The 26,477-nt window shown below is 39.4% G+C and overlaps 1 protein-coding gene across 5 annotated transcripts in view; it reads left to right on the plus strand.

Annotated features, from left to right (window-relative positions):
• SYTL5 (synaptotagmin like 5) overlaps positions 1 to 26,477 on the plus strand; it is a 215,836-nt gene that overhangs the window by 157,150 nt on the left and 32,209 nt on the right. For 3 of the 5 annotated variants that reach the window (XM_045512502.2, XM_045512503.2, XM_074360015.1), the window contains exons 4-8: positions 10,489 to 10,604; positions 11,956 to 12,061; positions 14,026 to 14,160; positions 21,531 to 21,672; positions 25,566 to 25,698. In XM_045512502.2, the coding sequence (XP_045368458.1) occupies positions 10,489 to 10,604; positions 11,956 to 12,061; positions 14,026 to 14,160; positions 21,531 to 21,672; positions 25,566 to 25,698 (632 nt within the window). The remainder of the gene's footprint in view (positions 1 to 10,488; positions 10,605 to 11,955; positions 12,062 to 14,025; positions 14,161 to 21,530; positions 21,673 to 25,565; positions 25,699 to 26,477) is intronic. The other 2 variants (XM_045512505.2, XM_045512506.2) reach the window with 2 other exon arrangements.

Raw genomic sequence — 26,477 nt, forward strand, 5'->3', positions numbered from 1 at the left:
AAAACAGAAACAGACTCACAGACAGAAAATAAACTTATGGTTCCCAAAAGGGAAAGAGAAGGGGGAGGGATAAATTAGAAGAATGAGATTAAAAGATACACACCACTATATATAAAATAGATAAATAGCAAGGACCGACTGTATAGCACAGGGAACTCTATTCAATAGCATATAATAACCTGTAATGAAAAAGAATGTGTATACACACAGACACACACACACACACACACACACACACACACACACACACACACGTGTGACTGAATCACTATGCTGTACACCGGAAACTAGCACAAATTGTAAATCAACTATACTTCAATTAAAAAAATTTAAAAAGTCAGAGTTGGAGCTAATTTGAGAATTGGAGCCTTAATCCTTGAGAGAGCTGATCTGTTTTTGGATCACATTTACTCCTAGGGGATAGTCCCACACAGTCTCAAAATATACCTATTGAATAAGAGAGGTGATTGATTTTATATATTATAAAGTGAAACTAAGAACACTTAGAGGTTAGCATGTGTGTTAGTCGAGTTGGATTCAATAAGTATCAAAGTTTGTCTGTGTGTTTCTCCACCCAGCTCTTTTCCCTCCAGATCCTGCAAAGGTGAGGTTTGCCATTTCAGGGCGATGAAGAAGGAAGTGGAATTTTAACAAATGACTGACCTTCCACTTACAGAGTCTGAAGACTCATAAGGAATTTCTTAATAACTATTTCTCCACTTCCTATACAGTATCATTTTATTTGATCCCTAGTATTTAATCATTTCCATTTTTTATTCCTTTGATGTTTATTTACCCTCTTCTCTACAGTCTGGACCCTTATTTGCTCAGACAGCAGTAACTAGGGACTGTGACTCATGGGCCTGTCAGTCAGGAATTGCCTCGAGCTTCTGTATGGGAAGAGGAGTTTAGTCTTTAATTTCTAAATGCCAGTTGTAATTAATGAAGCATACTTTTCAGTACACAACCCAAGGGGCTTGTGTATTCATGCATTGCTAATTGAAAGTTTTGCCATCAGCTCGTCTGCTAGTCAGTATGGATGGTAACAGCAGGTCTAATTCACGCAGAATTAGCAGCCCTGGTCAGATCAACATTAGGTCATATATATAGAGAGACTTTTAATGTGTTAACTCACTGGAATCTGAAAGTTGTTTGTTATGGAAGTTAGCCTACCCAAACTAGCATAACCCCTTCCTTTTGTTTTTTTCCCCTTAATATTTGTATGCTGTATATTTACTTATTTATCTCATTTATTATCTTTCTTCCTCCACTAGGATATGAGCTTCAGAGCTATGTGGGCAGGGTTTTTTTTTTAATCTGTAACGTTCAATAAAGTAGGTCTAGTGCCTAAAGAATGCCTATAGTAGGTATGCAGTGAACATTTGTTAAATGATTAGATGGATGGATTAATAAGGAAATGAATGGATAAATTGATGAATGAATAGATGGCAGAGTCCCGCTTAAAGCATTTCAGGCTTAAGCAAGTTAGGGAACAAATGTGATTTTCTTCTGTCAGGAGCATGGAATTAAAACACACACACACACACACACACACACACACACACACACACACACACTCGCCATGCCAAATACATTTGCCCTCTGAACAGAATAAATTTCCAGCTGTCACAGAAAGAACAATAAGACAAGTCATTGTCAGAAGTGTATAAGAAAGTTGAAAGTTCTATGTCTTCCTTAAATGTTAATGCTCAGTACAGAACTTCTGAATCACTTGTACTTCTTTTATTGGTGAAACAATAACTTAATAAACCCAACCATCCACTTATCCAACTGATCTGTCCTTTGAGCTATCCATCCATCCTTCCTACAACATTTCTTGATAGCCTGTTGGTATACTAGGAGATAAAGATACAAAGATGAATAAAATATGGACTGCCGTCAGTGGTTTCATAGTCTAAGGAAGAAGATGAGTTTGTTACATTATTGTCTCATCAGTAGAGTAAATTCTGATTCATGCATTAAAATGTTCTGAGGAAGAAACAGAGCTCTCAGTGTGATTCTTACACCTCCTTGACAAAAGCAACTTATATCTTCTGTGACAGCTGGAAATTTACATGATGAGTGTTTAATTTGATATAAACAGAATTCCTCCTCATTTTTAAAGCTGAAAACAGAGGCCATTATTTTCCAATGTTCCAGCTGCTAGTCTGTGTGATCTCAGAGAGTATCTGTCAGTGTTGGAAGTATCTTGTTTGCTATTCATGGAGTGATTTTCGAAAAGGAAGCATGAATGATGTTTCATTGGCAGTGAACGCCCTTTGTTTGTCGTAGGAGAATGCTGCAGCGCCAGTGGGCTGTCTCCATGTTCAATAGACCATAAAATTGAAATTCCCACCCTGACCTCTGAGAGATGAGATGAGTCAGAAAGTGACTCATTCTCTAATCAGTTGGAAGCACAACCTTTATTGTCATTTACCTTGGATTGGGTAAAAGTAAAGAGATTTTATTGCTGTTACTGAAAACGATTACAGCAAGGATGGATAGAAGGAAGCTACCTGTCACAGTGGGCTGAGCAGCCCTTGAGATTTTCTTCAGTCCCTTCTGATTCTAACAAGTTGGCTGCTGTTGGTCTAGTCATAAAACTCACTCTATAGAAACAGAATAAAAGGGACCCTGACGCAGCCATTTAATTCATTTTGTTATCTTAATGAGACCTACCGAATTCCACATGATTATGTTAGCTGACGCAGTTGCCATCCAACACCAAGACAGTCATAATGATCATTTTTCCTAATTAACAACCCAGTTGGACTCACAAAGACCTAAAAGGTAAAAGCAACATGACAGGAAACTGAAAAATGAAATACTTCTAATATGGTGTTGATGAGCTGATCTTATTTATATTCATGCTATGGGGTGACATTTCATGCTGCTGTATGTCCTTATGAAAGTCTTTCTCTTTTTAAAGAAGGAGCCTGATGTTTTTGTTTTTGATGAATTGGTAGTGATTATTAAAATAGATGAAAAATAACTGAAATAGATGAAATATGAGCCTCTGTCAGTAACTTGAAAAAAGCTAGTACCAATGGTTGGAACATACACAGAGAGACTGCAGGAGAGAAGGTATAGTCCTTTGTTACGAGAAAGAGAAACACAGCCCCTGACATCTGTAAACTGGTCTGACATTTACATGGGGGCCTTGATGTTGTTAGCAGCGGACCTGGCACTCGCAGGTAGGCAGTGATATTCTTGCGTTGGATGTAATCAACCTCAGAGCACCAGCATTCCATAAGATCACTCTGAAACCATGATGAAGTAAGACAAAATAAGAAAACCTCATAATCTTGCCTAAGGATAGACCAAAACAAGGTGACTGTTCAAGCCACAAATTTACCAAACATCCCCCTTTCTTGGCTAACGTGAATGACCTGATACTTGCTTACCAATTACAGCTTTAGCCTTATTCTACTCTGTGCTGCTTCTAGATAACACTTAAGATACCAATCATAGCATTGTCTCCACTTCCTGATATCAACTCACCTAGAGCAGATATCTGCTCCCTTGAACTCTCCCCAAAATTACCTAACATGACCCCAAGTCCTATATGAAGTCCTTTTGAACACTTTCTTACTGAGACTTTCCATGGTTCTTCATGGCACATGTTTTCCTTCAGTGCAACAAACAAAAATCTGAACTTGTTCAACCATAAGTGTGATCTTGGCAATCTTTTGGTCTGGTGGGTATTGGCAGTTGCCACATAGTCATTTCAAAATTACTCTCAGTTTAGCAAATTTCAATAATCTAACTACAAGGGAAAGATTCACATCAGAGTATTCCCACACTGACCCACAGACTTTTGGAGGAATAAGATGTTGTTTTGAGTGCCTTGACATGCTATTTTTATCACTTATTAATCATATCCAGGAACACCCCCTTTTTAGAATGCTTTGTTTACTGGGGTATAATATCTTAATGCCCACATAGACTAGAGGGATTGTTTTAATGTGAAAATATCATATGTATCAAAATATTCGAGGAGGGAGGTTATAGCTCAGTGGTAGAGAGCATGCCTAGCATGCGTGAGGTCCTGGGTTCATTCCCCAGTACCTCCATTAAATAACAAATAAACATAATTACCTCCCTGCAAACAAACAAAAAAAGACACTCTACATGTACAGCTTAAACCATAATAAGGAGTATCTGTGTATTCATCACCCAGTTTAAGAATGAGAACATTCTTGTTTTGCCTTGTCATTCCCTTGCTTTGCTTTATGATTTTACTGCACTTGGATGTGTCCCTAAGTAATATATTTCCTAATTTTTCATTTTTGAATTCTGTAGAAATGGAAATCATACCGTATGTATTCTTTGTGACATTTTTAAACTCAATGTATTTTTTGTGTAATCTGTCTACATTTATGTGAATACCATTCCATTCATCTTCACTGTTGTCCTACATCTATTTTCTTGTTGATGGACATTTATATTGTTTTAGTTTATAATGTTACAAAAAATACAGTGATAATATCTTTTTATGTGGCCAAACATGTACAAGAGTTTGTAAAAGTGTGGGTTATGACCCATTGGTAGGTCTTGACCAGCATTTTTTTTTTTTAAAAAGAAGGAAACAGAATAGAAAATGTCAGTATATATATATATATATATATATATATATACTTATATGTGTGTGTATGTTATTATTTATATGTATGTGCCTCTATTTTCTGGATTATGATATAAAATTTTTTCTTTCCAATTCCCTCTTCCCCCACTTCTGATCATCACAAACCTGATCTCTTTTTCTGAGTTTGTTGTTTTGAAGTATAATTGCCCTGCAACACTGTGTTGGTTTCCTGGTGCACGACATAAGTCTAGTTACCATCTGTCCCCATACAGAGGTATTACATTATTATTGACTGTATTCCCCATGCTGTACATTTCATCCCCTTGACTCATTTATTTTGTGCCTGGGAGTTTGTACCTCTTAATCTCTGTCACTTATTTCACTCATTCCCTCACCCTCCGCCCCTCTGGCAACCAGCTGTATTTCTTACTGTAACCTCTACCAAAAATGTTTGAGAAGACTGCTGTAGGGAGTGTACCTGGGAATGAAACTGTAAGGCAAATGGTGTGAGCATTTTCAGCTTTATAAGGTAATATTATATTGTTTTTTTTTAAATAATCGTACCAATTTAAACTCTACCAACATTGTATAAAATTTGCCTTTGCTAAACAATCTTACCAACACTTGGCATCAGGAAAAGTTTTCATTGTTGTCCAACTGGTAGGTATAAATGGATATCTTACTATGATTTTAATTTGAATTTTTTGGATTATTACGAGGTTGAGTAACTTTTCATAGGTTTATTGGCCGTTTGGGGTTCCTTTTCTGTGATTTGACTATTTATGTATTGCCCAATTTTCTGTTAGGCTTTTAGTCTCTTCCTTACTGATTTGAAGGTTTTTTTTATGACCCCTTTCATCTCAAAGTCTATTTTGTCAGCTATTAGTACAATATCAAGTTTCTGTTGGTTAATATTTATATGGTATATATGTTTTTTTTACTATTTGCCTTTCAACCTTTCCATGTCTATATGCTTAAAATGAAATTTTTCTATATAGCATATATGCTATTTTAAATAGGTTATATATATTTAAATATTTGCTATACATATATGCTCTCTACATAATATGTGTTCCATATACATAAACATACTATGCATATGTGCTATGTATAATTTTTAAAGTTTAATCTGGCAATATTTTTTCTTAAACTGTGGAGTTCAGTCTGCTTATATTCATTGTAATTACTGTAATATTTACTTTTGTATTGTGATTACTATAATGTTTTCTTCTATTTATATTATCTATAGATTGATCAAAGTACTATATTTGTCTCCATTTCTTCCTTTCTACTAGTGCAAATATTATGAATTTTTATTTTGAGTGGTTACTCTAGATATTACAACATTCATATTTAATTGGATAAATCATTAGTTTTACCCTTCTTCTAATCGGTAAAAGGAACTTGAATTCTTAAACTCCAGATATCTTCATTCTGGCTTGTATATACTTTTTGTCCTATTTTTTAGACATATCTTATTTTCAGTTCAACAATTTAGATATTATAATTTTTGTTTATACATCAACATTTGTTTGGATTTATCCACATGTTTTACCAATTTCATTTTTCACCCTTCCTTTTTATGTCTCAGGTCTACTTTACCTCCTCTTGAAGTACAGGCTTTAGAAGCTCCTTTAGTGAAGCTCTATTAATAGTAAATTAACTCATTTTTTATTTTACTGAAAATTTTTTTATTTCACCCTTTTTCCTAAACAGTGGTTTCTCTGCATATACAGTTCTAGATTGATAGTTATTTTCTCTCAGGACTTTGAAGATAGCATTTCACTGGCTTCTGGATTTCATTATTTCTATCGGAAGTCAGCTGTCATTCTAAGCATCATTCCTTTGTATTGTAATCTGGTTTTTTCCCCCTCTGTAGCTACATTTAAGATGCTCTTTTTATCTGTAGTGTTCTGCAGTTTCACCTTAAGGTGTCTAGGGATTTATTTTTACTTTTCCTGTTGGAAAGGAAGAAAGGATTAAATATATACCATCATCTTCACCAAGCCAGGGTCACTGTTTGTCTTATTCACGTCTGTACTCTTAACCTTAGCACAGGGCTTAACACTTATAGGAAGACAATAAATATGTGATGTGTAATGAATAAATTTATAAATAATTCTAATTGGTTTCTTTATGAATAATAGGAAAACTCATCTTATTTCAGCATATCTAATAAGCATATCTTATCTCAGATATCCCCAGTAGTTAATAGAAGATAAAGGAGGAAAATGAATCTTTTGGTCACTAGTCTTCTTTTTTAGAGTAAGATTGCCTGTTTTCCCCCTATAAGTTTGAGGAGAACTTGACTACATTTAAATAAGCTTCAAGTAAAAGTTTGAAGTCCCAGGAGTTTAATGTTAAAGGAACTTAGGGCCTAGCAAATTCTGAATACTGGGTACTTAATTTCAGTCAAACTCATTCTTCACAGTATGACCTTGTCTTTCTGAACTATTAGATTGATGTGGCAGAGAGGGATATAAACTTCATAGTGTGTGTCATGTTTCTTTTCTTTCCTCTTTCACCCCTCTTTTATTCCTATCACTACCCCAAACACAGAGATGCACGCGTGCGCACACACACACACACAATCACAGCCCATCATATTACCTGTTATTCCTCGGCTTCTGTAGGTTTTCACCCTTATTCAAAGCCTTGTCATAGCTGGCAGCTACAAGTTCTCTTCAGACAATTTTGCCACCTGTAAAATGTACAAGCTTTTGGTACAAATCCTGTTTTTGCCATAATACTTTTATAACTTTGGGCAAGTAATTTAACCCATGTGAGCTTTGATTTCCTCATCTTCAAATTGAGACTAATGTGGCTACTTTATGGCTTACAGTGAGGCTTACAGATGTCATGTGTAAGTGCCTAGCACGTGACTTGGTGCATGATACACACTCACTAGGTATTAGTTCCCTGGTCTTCTGCTAAGCCTTCCGTCTACCTCCAAGACCTGAGATGATGGCAAAGGCATAATCCCAAGAGACTGTTGTAAAATGACAAATGTCCATTATCCGAGTCAAGCAAATATGAGGATTATAGTTATTGTTCATACAAGAGCAGTAAGAGGTAATGACTAGCAGTTCTGGGAAGATCTTATTTGTGTTAGGTGTTGGCAACTGTAGGCATGTATGGTGAAGATGATACAGAGGCCCATTTCCTGGGGCATGTGGACCTGGTGTGTCCCACTTCCCCCTGTCACACCTGAAACTGCTGTCACTGTGCTGTCCACCTCACCTTATATACCAGAAAGAAAAAAAAAAAAAGGAGCTAAGACTTTGACATGCCACTATCAGGTGGCTTTCAATCACTGATCTATAGTATTCCCCTTGTTCTTGTTTCGTTTTGTGTAAATTCTTTGCCTTATTATGGAGGTTGGCGAACTTTTTAAAAAATAAAATGCCAGACAGTAAATGTGTCAGACTTTGTGTGCCCTGTGGTCTCTGCCACAAATACTCAAATTTGCAGTCATAGAAAAGCAGCCAGAGACAATACATAAACGCGCGTGGCTGTGTTCCAATAAAACTTTATTAACAGACACTGAATTTGGAATATAATTCATACAATTTTCACATGTCATGAAATATCCTGCTTTTGACTTTTCCCAACCATTTAAAAGTGTAAAACCCATCCCTAGCTTGTAGGCCATGCAAAACAGGTAGTGGGGCGAATTTGGCCCCCAAGCCATAGTTTGCCTACCTCTGCCCTCTTGTTCCTCTGAATTTTCTGTATTTATCTTCTTACAACCTGCACCAGTCATTTCTTGAGCTGAATATTCAAAGAAATCGTTTTTGTGTTGAATTATTGTAATTGTTTCTATTGCCACCATAACAAATTGCCACAATTTTGCAGCTTAAAACAATGTCAATATATGATCTGACAGTTCCGGAGCTCAGAAGTCTAGGTTGGCTTGGCTGGTGTCTCTACTTAGGGTTCACTAGGCTGAAGTCAAGGTGTTGGTCAGCTGAGCTCATATCAGAAGGCTCTGGGAAGATTCCACTTCCCAGCTCGTTTTGGTGGGCAGATTCTGAGTCTTTGCAGGAAAGAGGTTTCCGTTTTCCTGTTGCATCTTAGCTGAGAGCCAGCCTTTGCTTCTCTCTCTCTGGTCCTTGCACGTGGACCTCTGCATCTCAGAGCCCTCTTCTCACGTTTGGAATCTCTCTCACTTCCCATTCTGCAGCATCGCAGTATCCGACTTCCTCTTTTTCTTCCTCTGTTTTTAAGGACTCAGTGATTACTATGGGGCCACCCAGATAATCCAGGACAATCTCCCTATTTTAAGGTCAGCTGATAAGTCATTTCATTTCCCTCTGCAAAGTTCAATCACAGCAGTACCTAGATTAGCATTTGACTGAGTAAATTAAGGGACAGGAAGGCAACATCTTTAGAATTTATAAGTCTATAGATCACTTGAGATGTATCCAGAAATAACACATCCAAGTATTTAGTTCTTGGTATATTTTATATAGTAATGGAGCGAATCCAATATTCTTTGCTTCTCAGTAGGTGATCTAGCCACTTGAGAGTAAATCTGGAGTGGAACTGTGTTTTATATATAACTTACCTTTGTTAGGAAGCAGCAGAAGTAGTTCAGAAGTAGTGTGTTTCAGGGTAGTTGCTGCGCAGAACAAGTTAACATATTTTTCTGGAGTGATTTTTGTATGTTTAGGATCCAATTGTTAATTTCTAAGTCCAATCAGTTACTGAATCACATGGATATAATACTCTAGGGCTAGAAATCTCTAATGGACTCTCAGCTGCTTGTCTTCAGCCACCATGTCAGGCTTGTCACCCATCTTGCTGGTTCACATCCTCAGTGGTCCAAATACTTTTATCTTTCTTTTTACTCCTTACCCTCACGATACCCAAATACTCATCTTCATCATTTCCTATCCTGCCTGCTGCAATAACTTCCTAATTGGTCTGCCTGCTTCTGGTTTTCTCCTCTTCATAATGCTCCAGAGATTATATGATCCATCCTGAAGTTTAGAAAAACTGCCAGAGTTCCTCATTGCCTCCTAAATAGCATTCCATCTCCTTAGACTGACATTCAAAGATTTCTATTATGTGACCTAATCCTACATTTCAACCTCATTTTCCATTATAATCCTGCATTGAGGTGTTGGGACAGTAGTAGGCGAACATGGGCCATATTCTGAGAATGGAAAATAGGCCTATGTGACTAGGGTGAAGATTTGTGTAACCATTGCAGATGGGTATGATTGTTGAAAGGTCCTTCTTGCCCACCTTCAACGTTCAATTGATTGTGAAACGCAGACAGGCCCTTCCACCACCTACATTTTTAATTTATCTCCTCCTTTCTCTTAGCTTGCCATTGCCCTAGCCTGGGTCTTGTCATCTCTCTCCTGGACTGTTGCCATGGCCAGTCTGTCTCCTTATCCCAGTCTCTCTTTACTCTAAGCCAGTCATCATGGTACATCAAGGTGTCATTCTAAAACAGAGTCATGGCCCCTTTATAATGCACAACCTTCATTTGTTCTCCATTGTTTCCAGTGAGGATTATTGACCCACTGATGCAGTGGTTAAGAACTTGAGCTGTAGGCCAGACTGCTTGGGATGGGATCCTGGCTCTATGTATGAGACATGTCATTTTATTACTCTAAGTCTCAGTTTCCTGATCTATAAAATGGAGATAATAATGTTTACACAGGGTTGTTATGTGGGTAAAAATATATTAAGTATGAAGAGCAATGAGCAAGTACCTAGTACCTAGTACATGTTCAACTAATAGTGGCCATGATAATCACTATAAAATATTCCAAAGATTGAGATGGATTCTATAAATAATTGGCAATTTTTTACTTAATTAGGGATTTTTGAGAGCTTATTATTTGGCTAAATAATTGAATTTCAATGCTCTCCTCTTTTCCCTTGAGTAGGCAGCTAAGGATTGTAACTGGTGAATGGTTTTTTGAAGAAAAGGCAAAGCGTTTCAAGCAAGTCAATGTTCTGGGCACCGATGTTGTACGACAGTCCATCTTAAGAAGAAGTCCAGGTAACTAAAGCAAAACTGTTTTAATCTTCACTTTGGTGGGCTAGATAACTTCCCTCTGTTATGTAGCAGATGAGCACAGTTAAATTTCCCGATTCCCTTAGGTCATTTCAAAACTCGGTAGCATGAGTTTCAGAGGAGGCGTTTATCTTCATCACAGACAGTTCTTTTCCTGAATGTACTTCCAATATTTTACTAAACATTTAAGAAAGTGACATAAGACAGATGAATTACATGATTCACACTGTGAAAGCAATCCTTGATTTTTCAACAGGATGTATTTCAGATTTCATTTAAATGTTACTTTTTCTAATCCAGTGATTCTCAAGCAAGGGGTGATATTGTGTACTGCACCCCGCCCTGTTCAAGCTAGGGGAGCATTTAGAAATTCGGGGGGCATTTCTGGTTGTCCCAATAACTGGGCGGGGGTGGGGAATTAATGGCATTTAATGATGGCCAATGGTCTTAAATGCACAGGACAGTTTCACTCAATTAAGAATTATACTGTCACCAAATGCAAATAATACCCCACCTTGAGAATGCTATTTTGTGCAGCCAGACTACAATTTAATTGGTTAAATATTGAATGAAACTTGTGTTTAGGATCGTATTTCTCATATACGCCGTTGTAAAGGTGGAGCAGGCATCTTTTGGTCTGTTCCTAGGGCATCTCATCTTTCACATACTGGAGACAAATGCCCTTATTTTTAAATCTGGCGGATAGAGCTGGGAGGCTTGGAACTGACTCCAGGGCCTGCACTTCTGGATGTCGCACCAGCAAGGAAGGACTTTCCCAGATGGGTAGCATCAGATCTGATGCCACAGAGGGACAGTGGGGTGGAGTTAGAATTAAGCAGTTCACTGTGGCCACTTTCTCCACTGAAACCACAGCACCTTCTGGAGTGTACACTGTCTCTCAAGTCATGAGGTGTGTACACAGGTGCTCGCCTTCCTGGGAAGTCTGGCTAATGTGCTCCAAAACCAGGATATCGTTTCTAGAATCCCACGCTAGAGTTCAGCCTCTAGGGACTTGGAGTTCTCATGAACCCAGGCTCCCCTGCCCTAAAAATATCTGTAGAGGGAAGATGTCTAGTTCCTCCACAGCAGTCATCCCTAGAAAGCTTATCTCAGCAAATCCCCCATGGATGAGTCCTGATCTTAGTCCTCATTTAAATCTGGACCACTCAACAGATGTGAAGTAACCATGTGACTGCAAAACTTGGGATGGGGACATCATTGCCGATTATTTAGACTTCTCTGTCTGGTGATAATGTAAGCAAGTGAATGAAGAGAAAGTTGCTCTCATTTCTAGCCACTTTGTATTTAAATTTGTCTTCTGATTGTTTTTAATGAGGAGCTGAAGAAATACAAAGCCAAGAGCTAACTCGTCAGAATGCAGAAAAGTCAGACATTTCACCTGCTGGGCAGAAGGCCAGCCATGATGCACCCAGGAGAAAGGGGTAAGACGCAGCCTTTTCAGGGTAATTTTTGGTCTTTAGTCCAGTCACTTCTGAAATCGACTCCTTAGTTTTTCAAGTCTCACGTCACTTAAGTGACCCAGAGAAGGTCGGAGACTTGACTGAGGTAGCGTTCTTCCATCATTCTCCTCAGGAAATGCAGTTTTAATTACTTTGGTTTGAGATAAAGGTCCCCTCTGACCTGAACATGTAAGAGGGTTTTTTTTTTTCCTTCTCATTTGATGTATCTGATCTTGGACCAGATGGTTCCTTTTACTTCTGGGTAAGTTTCGTGTTAGGAACCGTCTTGTCTATAAAGAGGTGACAACTGCCTTTGTGGTAGCATGTCAGCCCCTTCCCTGCCCAACCTGAGTGCTGATGTGTGAAGTATCCAGATTAAGGCTTTCTTCATTGAGCTGAAAGCATTGTGTCCCCTGTTTAAAATGCAGGCCTCCTTAAGGAGGAAATCATTTGGCCCCCTCACTAACTGAATTCAGGAAGCAAATATACGTGCCAAGTGCTGAGACTTGGCATGGGAGGCACCCAGGGAAGCAAGATTCAGGGAGGCTCTGGGACATGGGGAGCAGGAGGCAAGCTACTGCCTCACAGCTCTGTGTTTTGCACTCCACGTTTCTCAGGCAGCTGGTGGTTGTGGTTGAGGTAGCGAGTCCTAATCTGGACCGAGTCACTTTATGGCCCTTTTGGGGTAGTGTTGCTTTGTTCTCTCAGCAGAAGCCAGTGTGGGAGGCTGCTGTTGCTTGAGCCTTCATCTGTCTCTACAGAAAGTCTGTTTTGTTTTGTTTTAAGAATCTTGAACTGTGAGTAGAAATAAAACCTAAATGTCATTTACCTCAAACATTCATGAGTAACCATGTCTTTGTTAATTAGCGGAGATGAATGGGAAAGATAGCTTAGAGTGACCATACGTCCCATGTATTGAGCCTTCCTACCGTAAGCCTAAACCCATTTGCCACTCCTCGGGACTCCCACAATGCCTTTTGCCTGGGCATCCCTTATTCTGTTGCACTCTGACCCCAAGCCCCTCTTACACAAGAATGTAAATAAACCAGTCTCTCCCAATAGCATCACAAAAAGAAGATAGCTTTGGATTTTTATTAAAGTACATTTGTAAAGACTCATGTTTTGGGCGTTCAGTAGCCTGGATCGCGACTTGAATCTTGGTTTCTGAAAAGCTATTTTTGCTTAAGTTCCAAGTAATTTAGTGAAACGGGCCTTCAGTTGGATTTCATCTGGTATGAGCTATTCCCATGGTTCAAACTTATTACCCCAGAGACATGGGTGCAGTCACTCGTTCCACTAGAATTGGCTGGGTTCTAGTGTGTGCCAGGCATCATTGTTAGCTCAGGGGACCCGGCAGGAACAAGAGGAACAGAATTGCTGCTCTCCGTGGAGCTGAAGTCTAATAAGTGACTACCTCGGCTTGTCCCAGAGGGTCATCCTAGCTCCCCTCTCTGAGCAAGGTGCGTTCAAGCTCCCTTTTCTCAGCATCCTGTCAACAGGCTCAGCCCCGGTGATGCTTTGCCATTCTCAGGTGACAGTGCTGAGTTCCCAAGTCAGTGGTCTTTTTCTTAGAAGGGACAGAGGCCTGAAAAACGAGCAGGAGGTATGACCTTGGGAGAATGTCCTAACCTCCTCTACCACTGCCTTTGACGCTATACTGCAGACACACTGGGAACTCCCCAGAACTTATCAGCCCCACGTCTGCTTTATTGGAAATTATTTACTGTTGAGGGGGTGGGTATAGCTCAGTGGTAGAGTGCATGCCTAGCGTGCATGAGGTCCTGGGTTCAATCCCCAGTACCTCCACTAACAACAACAACAAAACACAAGAACTATTTACAGCTAAAAGTTTGAGAAATAATATTGTTAAAATGATATTTTAAAAGCTTTCTTTCTTATCTTACTTTTAAATTAAAATATATATATATATATATATATAATTTCAGATTTCTTCTTAGCAAGTTCAGATCAGCAACCAGAGGAGAAATCATAACTCCAAAAACTGAAAGTGGGCGGAGCTACAGCTTGGACTTAGATGGCCAAAATTTTCGGAGTTTAAAGTCAGCCCCGGGTTCAGACAGGTAAGACACATACAGACTGGGCAGTGGGGTAGCCTGTGGATAAAGTTGATTTATTTCCATCCAGATAGTGCTTCTAGGTACCTGTAAAGTAGTATCTCTTGGAGATCTCCTAACATATAACGTGAAAAGCCAGGGGGATATTTTTTAGTTGAATAGAAAGTTCTTACCCTTCTTCTGAATTACAGCTGTTGAAATCCTCTGTGTTATTTCCACAGATGAGATGATGTTTTGGAACTCAGGGCTGCAGTGCAAATGGAGAGACCAGGGAAAAGAAATTGTTTTCATTGATTTCTTGATGTTTTTCTGTTTAAGCTTCTGAAAAAGAAAGGTCTAAGTGTCATAGACGTTCCTTGCTGCTTTTTAAAAATGAATAATCCTTTCATTTGAATTGCCTCAGAGAATTTCCGTACATTCCACTTCTTTCTAGTTCCACCATCTCTAACACATTGTCAGTGGGAGGCTTCTCACATCTCCTGTGCGTAGAGCTATCACCTTGTCAACAAAAGTAAAGAGAAATCAAAAGGATAGCCAAGACTGTAGTCATTTCATATCAGGCTTGATTTTCTTTATCCTGGTGGTGCATAAGTCAAGGCTCATGTTCATGATTAGTACGTTATGAAAGGCAGCGATGAGAAGAAAGACCTACCCTCGTGCTTCACTGAGATGCAGGTACTCTCCACACCTGTACCTTTCTCCCGATAGCATTCCTGCAAACTAGTGTCACTTGATGTAAAACTGCACAGAAAAAAATAAGCATAAAAGAAATCATTTATTATGCACCATCAAAAGATTATCACTGTATTCACTATTTTCCAGAATGTACATATATTCCCTTTATGATTAAAAAGCCTTTAAAACCTGGTTGCATTTGTCCTTGAAATAGTTTCCTTTGACTTCCCTTGGGGTAGATCCCTATGGTGTCCCACAAAAACTTTATATTAAAAAAATATCATTTTTATTTTTGATTGCTGAACTCCTGGTTCTCAGACAGTGATCAAAATTATTTAGAGATTATAGGCAACTAGCTTAGCATTGTTGTTTTTGCTCAGCCTCACGGAGACTCTGGATGAACTATCTTGGCTTATATTTCAGGCTAGCTTTTAAAAGGGACACTACGTGTATATATGTATGTATATACACATGTATAATGTATGTGTGTGTATATATGTAATGTATGTATACACATTATATTGTGTACATATATATGTGTATATATGTATATATATTCTATGGTTAGAGGTGAGTGCCGAGGGGAGATGAGTGGGGTCACTGATGTCTGCTACGACATCCCTCCCTGACTGCTCTCAGACCTCCTCTGAAGGTACAGCTTGTCAGGCCACCAGTTGCTCAGCCCCTGACTTACATGTTCTTTACATACATGTGACTTTTCTGATTATAATGTCAATAATGTGAGGCAGTGTGGAGACTCAGTAGTTCATCCAGACCCTTGACACTGCACTTAGGTTGTACTACAAATGGGTTCTTGACTTGCCTCATTCTTGTGGCCAAGGGATTGTAAGCCCGAAGCCTCCTTCGTGTTGTCATTTCTCCAATCATTTCCCGAAGATTCACTGCCTTATAATGTTCTATTTCTATGAACTAAATTTAACACATTTCCCTCCTCCAATACGATACATTTCTCTTTTACTCACTGTTACCTAAGATGCATCAGGTGACATGCTACATTCTCAGGGTAGCTAAGATACAATAATAGCCTGCCTTCTTCTTGAGGAGTAGAGAGATGACTTGCTCACCTATGCATGTTATTTCTACAAATAAACTTCACACACAGTTCTGCCAACGTTTTTGACCTAGTACTATGTGCCAAGCGGTAAATGTGGAATTTCTTAGACATTACTTTTCCACCCCTTCATGAACTTCCCATTTGTCAGGGAAGATTGGGATGGCTAAACAAATAATTTCAAGAATATGGTACTGTGATAAAAAGACATCTGTGTGCTATAGGAAAACCGAAGACAGGTATTTAACCTTTCAGAGGATTCAGGGAAGCTTCGTGGGGATGATCCCTAAGCAATTTTGAGGGGTAAGGAAGACTTGGCCAGGTGAAGAAAGGTAAGAACATTTGAGACAAAGGGAATAGAAAGTGCAAAGGAAAAGAGGCGTAAAACAGTTTTCCATGTGCTAGAAAACAAATAGTTCAGGGTTTCTAGAGTGTAAATTGAAATGTGGTTTACAAGAGATGAGATGGAGAGCTAAATTGGACCACAATATGGATGGCTTTGGCTGCCTTGGTGACTTTTTTCTTATGAGCAAGATAGCATTCCAGGTGGAACAAGAATTTAGCAAATCTGAACTGCTAAGAACAGAGGAAGTACTTGTTCCATTTAGTTAGTCAGAAGTAAGTTCTGCTAAACACTTGCTTTCCTTGGTGTCTGTGGTGGAGAGCAATTGACTTTCTTTTTGCTCCTGATTTCTTGTCCACCCAAGATTTTTCATGGCTACTGGCCTTTCCTCCAACTGACTTCGAGTCATTATTTAGAAGCAAGACATGGGATGGGGATTTTATTATCGTGATAAAAGACGTAAATATTGTCCACCTGTTTTTAAGTTCTTTTTCCTCATACCCAGGCAGAATCCCCTACTCTTGGTGACTGTCTCCTCTATTTTAGAGAGTCTTTTTAAAGGAAACATTCTTTAAGGAAACCCTAAACATTTTAAAACCATTGAAGAAATCAGCTTTTGTCTTAGTAAATCGAATTATAAATGTTCTTTATATATTTAGCACTGAGATTCATTGAACAAAAATTTCACTGAGTGCCTAAGACATTGTCTTATATTTGTCCTTGCTCCAAAAAGGAAAAGGAAGGAAAATATGTGTAATTAAGGCACAGAAAGCCAGAAAGCCAGTGGCTTCAGAAGAAACTGCAGCTAGAGAAACTGCCTAATTTCCACTTCTTCCTGATTTCTCTGCTTCCCTAACTCAGCGTCCAAGAGCCTAGGAGGGTTCATTTGTGCCTGAGTATAACACACACACACTCTCTCTCTCACTCACTCACTCTATACACATGCACCCAATAGCAGGAATTCATTCCTTTGGGATGTGCTGACCTCTCTAAACAGTTTGATTTTTAAATGGAGGCATGCACATCTGTGTGTTCCTGTGCCTGTGACCTTGGGCACATACGTAGGGGTCAAGCAACTTTTCTTTAACGGTACAGATAATTACTGTTTTTGGCCTTGTGGGTCATATGGTCTCTGTCTCTACTCACCCTGCTGTTGGAGCATGGAAGCAACTATATACAATACATAAGTGAATGGGCATGTCTGCATAACCATTATACTTTATGGGCACTCAAATTGGAATTTCATGTAATTTTCACATGTCACAAAATAGTCTTCTTTGGCTTTTTCTTCAATGACTCAAAAATGTCAGAACTACTCTTAAATCACAGGCTGTAGAGAAACAGGTGGTGGCCCAATTCTATTCAGGGGCCATAGTTTCCTGACCCCTGGTGCCACACTTTGACTCACTAACACAGAAGGTGTCCTTCCGTCCATCACAGTCTGAGCTGTGAGGACAGCTCAGCTCTCTTGTGGTATGAGAGGAGGGGACAAGGCAGTTGGTTAGAGGGATGCCGGAGATCAATGAATTTAAACAAATCCACAGTTTAGTCCAGTGTTTCTCAGCCTTGGCTGCATATTGGAATCACTGGTAGGAGAGGATGGTGATGGTAAAACATGTTGATGCCTAGAGCCCATGCTCAGAGAGTCTGATGTGATTAGTCCTGGGTGTGGACTGGGCATGCCCCTCGGAGTTTCTGATGTGCAAGCAAGGGTGAAGGCCACTGATCTTGTGTAAAACTGTGTTGATAAAGACATAGCATTTGGGGATCACCAAAAACTGGAAGGTTGAGCCAAAAGGTTTTTCCCCTTTTCTTTCTTGTTTTTAACATCTCTTCCCTATTTAACAGGCTCAGTCACTTTCTATCTACATCCTCCCTTGCCTGTCTCTTACATGTTTATTTCAGATCTGAAATCACTAACAGAGGGAGAAAAGCTCAGAAGCTGCAGAAAGGAGATCACGCTGTCTCTGTGTCATGTTAAGCACTAGCCTCACTGTCCCAGTGAGTGTAGTGTCTCTCAGATTAATGCTGCTTTGGCTGATCTTCTGGGGAGCATTCATTTACCCAGACGGGCACAGGACCAACCTTGTCAGCCCGCTCTGGGAAGGTTGGACCCTGGGAAATTCTTTCTGGGCTACAACTCCTGGGAGAGTGCTCTGTAAACCAGGAAGGCAACTCGTTAAGTTAGAGTCTCTGTCCCCTAGCCTTGGCTCCTTTATCCAAACATGGATCTATCTAGGAAGCCATTATCAAGATTTGGGACCAGCATGAAATTAGGGATAACAAAATGGAAGGCTTTTAAAAAATAAGTCTCGTGAGGGGAAGTAAATGAAACATTTTCCTACCCTAGGAAATGTGTCTTTCAAGTAACTCAGAATTTCCAAGCTCCCCAGACAGTGTCATAGTCCCCACACTTTGGGCCCTGTTAGAACGAGGTACATATGTCTCTTTCTTGTCAGTTTCCCCCTAAGCAAAATTTAGCTTTAAGATTTGTTGGCACTGATTTTGAATACTTCTGATTTAAATATCAATAGCGTGATATTGGGATCAAAAATAGCTCATTCTTAATTGAACTTTAAACTTCCCTCATTTACACTTGAGGAAGCTTTTATCCTCTTCCTATTTAAGTGGCAAAGATTCATGCATTTTATGTCATATTTTACATAACATCTAAAAGAATTGGCACCCAAATATTTATGGTATTCTGCTTCATTAGACTAAATCTTTTTTAGTCTAATCAACCAAAACATTTGACTGAGAGGAAAATATTTTTAAGAAGCTCACAGTAAATGTCAGAAACAAATGGGAAAGTATATGCCATTTTTGAGATAATGCCTCTGGCAACAATAATTTCCAGTCACTGACTTATGATCACAAGACTTTCCCTTATTATAGGATTGCCTCTTGAATGTCATTACCACAATTAATCAGCTTCTGCCAGAGCTCTTACATAAGTAGGACTTTGGGTTTTAGCAAGGCTAATCCATGATAGGGACTTTTCCAAAAGCACCAGGTCTGGGAGGACCTTCAGCACAGACACAAGCAGTGACACCCACATAAATCCCCTTGGATCATAACTTTTTGGCTCATTTCTGCAAGATTCAGTCCTAGCCTTTCTTTTTTCAGGGAGATTTTACCTAAAACAGTAAGGAGAGAGATTTTTCTGGTAGTGTTATGAGAGTAGGGAACCTGCAGGCACAGGGCAGCATCACTGGGTGGGTCTCTGAGCCCCTTCTCAGTTGGACTTCCAAGATGAGCACCATTACTTGGAAAGGTATGAATGTAGATAACTGTTGTCAAATGTAGAAATGGAACATCTCAGATAGGAAGGCTCAGGAAAATCAAGGAACTTAGAACCTCAAATTATATCCATCTATTTAATCACAAAATTGTATTTTCTTGTCAGAATCAAAAGACACAGAGACCCCTTTTGAGCAGTCCATAGTACTATAATTTATTCAGAGTGCCACTTCTAGAAAGAAGCAGCCAGGGACTGTTTCTGTATTGTATCAAAGGAATGCTCCCCAGAAAACTTTCATAGTTCTCTTAATCAGATTCCAAGAAACTAACTCCCAGCTCTTTGATCCTTTTCTTCTTGAGAACATTCTTCTTCTATGTTCTGTCCAGGTAGAACCTGCCTGGTTGTGACAATTTGATCTTGGTGAAGTGATGAATAAGCAGTTAGAGAAACTAAAATGAGCACAGGCTTTGGGTAGGCAGACAATTCTGTTTTTATCCTGACTTTATCACATACTAACTGTGTCGTGTACATGCATGCGCACGCACGTACGTATGGAATAATTGTTCAACCTTTCCAAGACTCAGTTTCTTCATCTTTAAAATAAGAATGTTAATACCTTTTTTTTTTAAACAGGGATGTTGTGGAATGGAAAGTGACACCTAGAAAATACTCAGTAAATGCAGCTTCCATTTGCATAATATATCGAGGGTGGTAGCAGCTGTTCATATCCATCAGGACAGGTTTGATTTTGGTGGCTTCTCTGGAACCTTGAAAAAACTTATGAGCTGTGTTTGACAACTCTGGTGGTCCTTGCTGATTCTTCTGCCAGATTTATCTTCTAGCAGTGACCCCTGCACCATCAGACATTTTTTTTAATGCCCTTCCTTTATTCCTATGTCTCTCCTCTGATTGGCTCAGCTGTGAGCTCTAATTCCTATTAATGATCACAACTGTGCTTTAACAATAAGATGTTTATTATTATAGGTACACTTAAAATTGATTAAAATACTAACTTAAAGAGTAAAATTCATGAAGGCTTATGTTTTACCATTTAGCATATTTTGTGCTCACTGAGAGCAAAGAATCAAATAAGAACAAACACTTCTCTTAAACTCTCATTTGCCAAAACTTACTTACTTATGAAGCTCTACTTAATAAGAAAATTGTGATCACCTCAAGGCAGGAACTATCTTTTCATTAATCACTGTTGAATGGAATTGAATCCATTTTAGCAGACATGAAAGTAAATCAAACCCATTTACAAAATGTCATTATTTTTATCCTATATTTATTAAATGTGCACCATGAGTCAGTCTCTGAAACAACACAGAGAAATAAAATATAATTTCCCATCTCTGATTAAATATGTACTGAGTGCCTCCTTTGCACCAAGATATCATAAAGGTGCTGGAGATACCACGGTAAATATGTCATGAACTCTGTCCCCAAGGAACTCACAGTTGAAAGAGGTACTGAGGCCCACATAAGAGGATCTGTCTGGTAAGGAGCCCAGCAAGACATTGTGTGGTCAACTGCTGCACAGTTTGGCAAAGACTTTAAGTGAATAGGTACTGAGTAGAGCAGAGGTCGAACAGGCCTGTGATAGACAGGAAAGGTGTGATGAGAGAAGCTGGACTTCATCTGGCCCTTGAAGGATGGGGAAAATTTGGGTAAACAGAGAGTGGCAAATAGGGCATATCAGGTGGGGAGAACGTGAGCAGAAGCGTTAGAAGTAGGAGCATGAGCGTGGTGAGTTGAAAAAATCGTGAGGAACCTGGGCTGGTTGGGAGAATGCTGGTGAACAGTGGAGAAAAAATTTGGAGAGGGAGGGTGAAGTTTAATTACAAAGACCCTGGAGTCAGACAAATGGGGTTGAACCCAGGGAGCCCCTGAAGGTCTTGGAGAATGAAGGTAACATGATAATTGCTGTCTCACCCAGTGTGGCCATAAATGTCACCATCGTCATCTGGTAAGCTTTACCTTGACTGTGTCTTTGGTTACTGTTGTGCTTCTGCGTTAAAGTCAGAATATTCTTTCTCATTTAGAGGGAGCACCGGTTCGTCAGATCTCAATGACCAGGAAGCTGGTCCTGGGACTCCAAAGAGCATCCGGAGCAATGGTGTGACACCAGTCACTCAGAGGTCACCGGCCCCAAGCACACGCAGCGTGACCTCACTCAGCAGTAGAGTAAGTACACGAATGTGAAGGAACAGCACCCTCGCTCTGAGACTCCGCCTCACCACCATGGCATGGCTGGGCATCAGCTCTCTGTATCTCAGAGCACGTTGTTTATCTTGTTTAATGGTAGATGCTTCTTTATCAGGACTGAATCCCCTTCATCCTTAGCTCCTGGCAGGAAGCCTAAAGTGAGAAGGAAAGGGAACGAGCAGGTTCAAAGGTGGAATTTGTTCGATGGGGATTTAAATGGCTTTGTGGTTTGAATAAAATATAGATCATGTTTAGAATTCACTGATTTTTATCTTCCATGTTACCTCTCAAGATTTGAACTGCTCTGAAATTTTTCCAAACCAATTTAAAGTTGGAAAAGTAGATTCTTGAAATGTTTTTATAGTTTTCTTTTCTATACAGCTGTTAAAAAAAGAGGGTCAACACATAATGGAGACTTAAATTGCATAATACATATATGTGTGTGTATAAGCTGTTCTTTTGAATGAATAAACATCAATTAGATTTTTTGATTAAGCAGGAAACTCCATATGTATAGCTGACATCTATGTTTAAAAAATCTTTATGTACAAACTACAGTTCTTTGAATTAGCAAATATTTAATGAGGACCTACCCTATGCCAAGCCCTGGTCAAGCGAAGACTTTAAGGAAGTGAAAGAATTAGCCATGGGGGAGTCTGGGGCAAGGTTTCCTTCTGTGTAGGGACAGCACTGATATTCGGCAAGTGCACTGCAGGAAGGCTGTTCCAGTTACTTAAGGCTGGCCTCCGTCTTGCATAGTCAGTGACTAAAAGATCTTTAATGCCCCTAGAGGAGCAGCCACTGTAAAGGCCTGAGGTGGGAGCATACCTCGTGTGTTCAAGGAAGAACAAGGAGGCCAGTGTGGCTGCTGTGAGTGAAAGAAGGGAGGAGTACTAGGAACTGAGTTCAAAGGGGTAATAGGGCCAGATAGGGACCTATAGATCTTAGGAATTTATTTACACTGGATGAGATGGGGGCAGTTGGAGGGTTTTGAGCAGACTAGTGACATGATCTGGCTTCTGTTTATGCAGGAACTGAGAGCTGGGCTGAGAAATAGCTGTAGGGGAACAAGAGTGGAATCCAGAAGGCCAGTTAGGAGGGAGGCCATCACATTACTGCTAGCAAGACGGGGCTTTGGAACAGGGAGATAGAAGTGGAGGTTGTGAGCAACCAGGTTCTAGAGATATTTTTAAGGAAGCACCAAAAGATATTTTTCAGGCCGGTTGAATAATAATAATAATAATAATAATAGATTTATTTAAACATAAGTCTAAATTGTACTTGCTGATAAGATAAAAGGCATATTTAAAATTACATAAATATTTCTATGAAGCTCAGTAAGCAGTACTGTTCAGTAGCCAGAAAAATGCATGTGTAGTTGATGATTGCACTCACTTCCTTGGCAACCTAAGAAGGAATGATACTCATGATATTTAGCAAGCAGTATGGCAGGGGCACTGAGCGATCAGAACAGTCAGTGGGCTAATGAACTCATCTACAAAACAGAAACAGACTCACAGACATAGTAAACAATCTTATGGTTGCCAAGGGGAAAGGGGAGTGGGAAAGGATAAATTGGAAGTTTGAGATTTGCAAATATTAACTACTATGTATAAAATAGATAAAAAACAAATTTTTCCTGTGCAGGGAACTATACTTAATATCTTGTAGTAACCTGTAGTGAAGAAGAATATGAAAAGGAATATATATATGTATGTCTGTGTATGACTGAAACATTGTTATACACCAGAAATTGACATATTGTAACTGAGTATACTTCAATTAAGAAAAAAAAAAAAAGACACTGGCACAAGGTTGGGCAGTGTCCTGGGGGCCCTTCCACCCATCATGCATTAACCAGGGGTGTGGAGGAGGGGGAGCACAGAGAAGGGGAGATGGACTGGGAGTGGTGCTGTTTACCAATTGATACAGAAATGTTTAAGAATTTTAACAGCTGGTACAGCTGTACCAGTGGGTAGCAGCAGACAATCAGTCTAATAACCGGTCAACTTGGTTCTCAAAACAAGGCTTATCTTCCTAAGTACCATCATTAGGGAGAAAAAAATCACCCTTGTCAAGTGCTAATCCCCTCACAGCTAACAGCCTCTACATGAATATTTCTCTGTTAAACACCTAGATTTTTCCCCAACAGAAATTCCCTGCAATGGTGTTGAGCATACATACATACATACATACATACATACATACATACATACATACATAGATATATAGTCAGTGCCTCTGTTGATCTCGCTCTTGCATTCGAGCTGATCTAGCTAGTCTTTTCTTAGAGAAAAAGAGAGACAAAGAGAAATACTTTCTGTTGAGTAAACTTAGGACAGCCCAGTCTTTTATGAAACACATTTGCTCTCTTATGATGACACGAAGACCTGTATTGAGTTAGATGGTGATCAAGGTAACAGCTTCTCAGTTTCTCCCATTTCTCAGCATCTCTTTGTTTCAATGGTCTTGTCTGCTTTAGCATGTGAGAAGTACGTTTTTTAAATGGAAAACACTTGGAACACGAAAGGCTCTGTCTTCTGCTATGATATAACTTGTTAATTTCAGGCTTCACATCCTGAATCTCCAGAGTATATATTGCCTGTTAATGACTGTTCAATATTAATTGGCCCATTAGTGCTCAATATTAATGATTCTCCCAGGGTACCAGCTGGAAAATCTGCTGTCATTGTAATTGCTGCTAAGGAAGTTGGTCTTGCTTCATTGGGGGAATCCATGTGTGACTGTCTTTTTAAGGAGGTGTTGAAAAAGGACCTATTCATTTGATTTCTGTCACAGTCTTTTGATAAACCTTAGTAGTCTATGGAATTTAGAAAAGTTAGGAGCCATATGCCTCCTGCTACAGGTAGTATGTGTTGGAGAATAATCAAAGACTAAGAACAGCCTATATTGAAGCTGCATTGATTTCCATGCTAAGCAGGTGAGAGTTCCACCTCTCTGGAATGTAAGGTATGGGCTAAATCTAGGGCAGCAAGAAGGGAATTCCTTCCTGTAGGACTTTGAAAGGCACTTTTTGATTGTTCATGGAAGGGGGAATTGAAGAGACTTTTTTAGGTTTGATCATTATCACACCATGGTGTCATCTGCATGAACACTTAACCTCAGCCCAGCTCTCAGATGTCCAAAATTAGTTTTTTAATGCTCAGGCAAACCTGGAATGATGCAGTTGTCAAGCCCTTGTGGGACAATTTTCCTTTATAATGAAAGTAAGTGTCAGACTGAATTTTGCCACATGTGCAAGCAGGTATTAGCAAGCAGATACCCCCCCTCCCAAATCACCTATTCCTATAAGCTGGGGAAATCCCCATTCTTTATCCTTTTATGAACTTTGATAAGTGCGTTGCATGCAAGTTTCATTCCAATAATGAATGATATAAGCTACCATGTTCTGATCATCTAGCTAGACCAAAGGGGGGGGTGGAGGAAGTAAGGAGTAATTGGGGAGAGAGGGTGTTGAGAGTGGGGACAAACATGGGGCCAAATAGTTTTAACCCTGAGTACTAGTCTGAGGATCTGAAGCTTGCTGGATTCTTATTCATAGTTCATGTAAGATTGGAGTTACCTGCACTGTCTTTTCTGCTAACCATATATTGGGAAAGTCACTAATTTTGTGAATGAATAGTTATTTCAGACACCTTTTGTGCTGATTAACCTCTTTGTGTGTATTTTAGAGAGTAATTATTGATGGTAAGTCTGAGTTATTTGGACTCCTCATGAGGGTCCTCTAGATGTCAACTAGCTCCTCTTAAAGAGTGAGGTGCATAAATGTGATTATACTGACATATATTTATATGGAAGGATTTTAAAGTAAATTACAGTCAATATAATTTTTTTCATTTTTACTTTGTGAGAAGGAACATGGTTTTGAAACTTCCATGGAGTTGGTTGCCACTGAAAGCACCTCTGAGGACCTCACCAAGAGTCATCGCCGAAAAACTTCGGGCACACCTTCCATTGCTGTGTCCAGGGCCTCCCTCTCCTCAGGTGGGTATTTGCAACATGTCCACTCTGTTGTAAATGTGACTAATTCGGGTGGAAGTGACTGCCTTGGGTGGCATTACATGGATGTTTCATGTCTTAGAAGATAATCATCCATTCTCTAACCCATGGTGGTAGGCCCTCTCTGTAAGAACCGCTTACAAGTGGACCCAGGTGGTGCCTTGAGCCTCTCGCGTTCTATGTAAAATCCTTGAGTCTTGGATTTGTCAAGAGTATAGAGTCATCACTGCCAAGAATCAGGGCTACACCAGATGTCGGCATAGGAGTGCAGGAAATATAATTGGCTCATTTGATAGAAAAGATAAGGGTACTTACCCAGAGTTCAAGGAAATGGTGGTTCCATGGATATGGGGGTCAGAAATGCCCTCTATCTAGACAGATTAACCATTATTCCATGGTTCAAATAAGGAATTCTTTACAAGCAGCATGAAGGTATTATTAATAACCCCTTTCATTTGCATACTTTCAAAAATATGTCATTTCATCATCACAGCAACCCAGGTATTATTTATGTGGCAATTTTATAATCTATGGAAAAGGAAACTCTTTAGAGAAATATGTCATACTTAGGAAGTTTATGTCCCATGTGTAGATTTGAAATCATGACAAAATCCTCCACAGGAAAAAGTTACCTGTTCCCTAATGATGATATTTGCCTAAAGCCTAAGGCTGGATGCTCTGTACTGAGTTGGGGAGTCTCTCCTGGCCAGGTAGCTTCCAAAGGATTGTCTAAATGTGTGTGGTTGTTACTGCATTTTGGGTCA

Source organism: Camelus bactrianus, chromosome X (genome assembly GCF_048773025.1).
Source record: "Camelus bactrianus isolate YW-2024 breed Bactrian camel chromosome X, ASM4877302v1, whole genome shotgun sequence".
NCBI lineage: Eukaryota > Metazoa > Chordata > Mammalia > Artiodactyla > Camelidae > Camelus > Camelus bactrianus.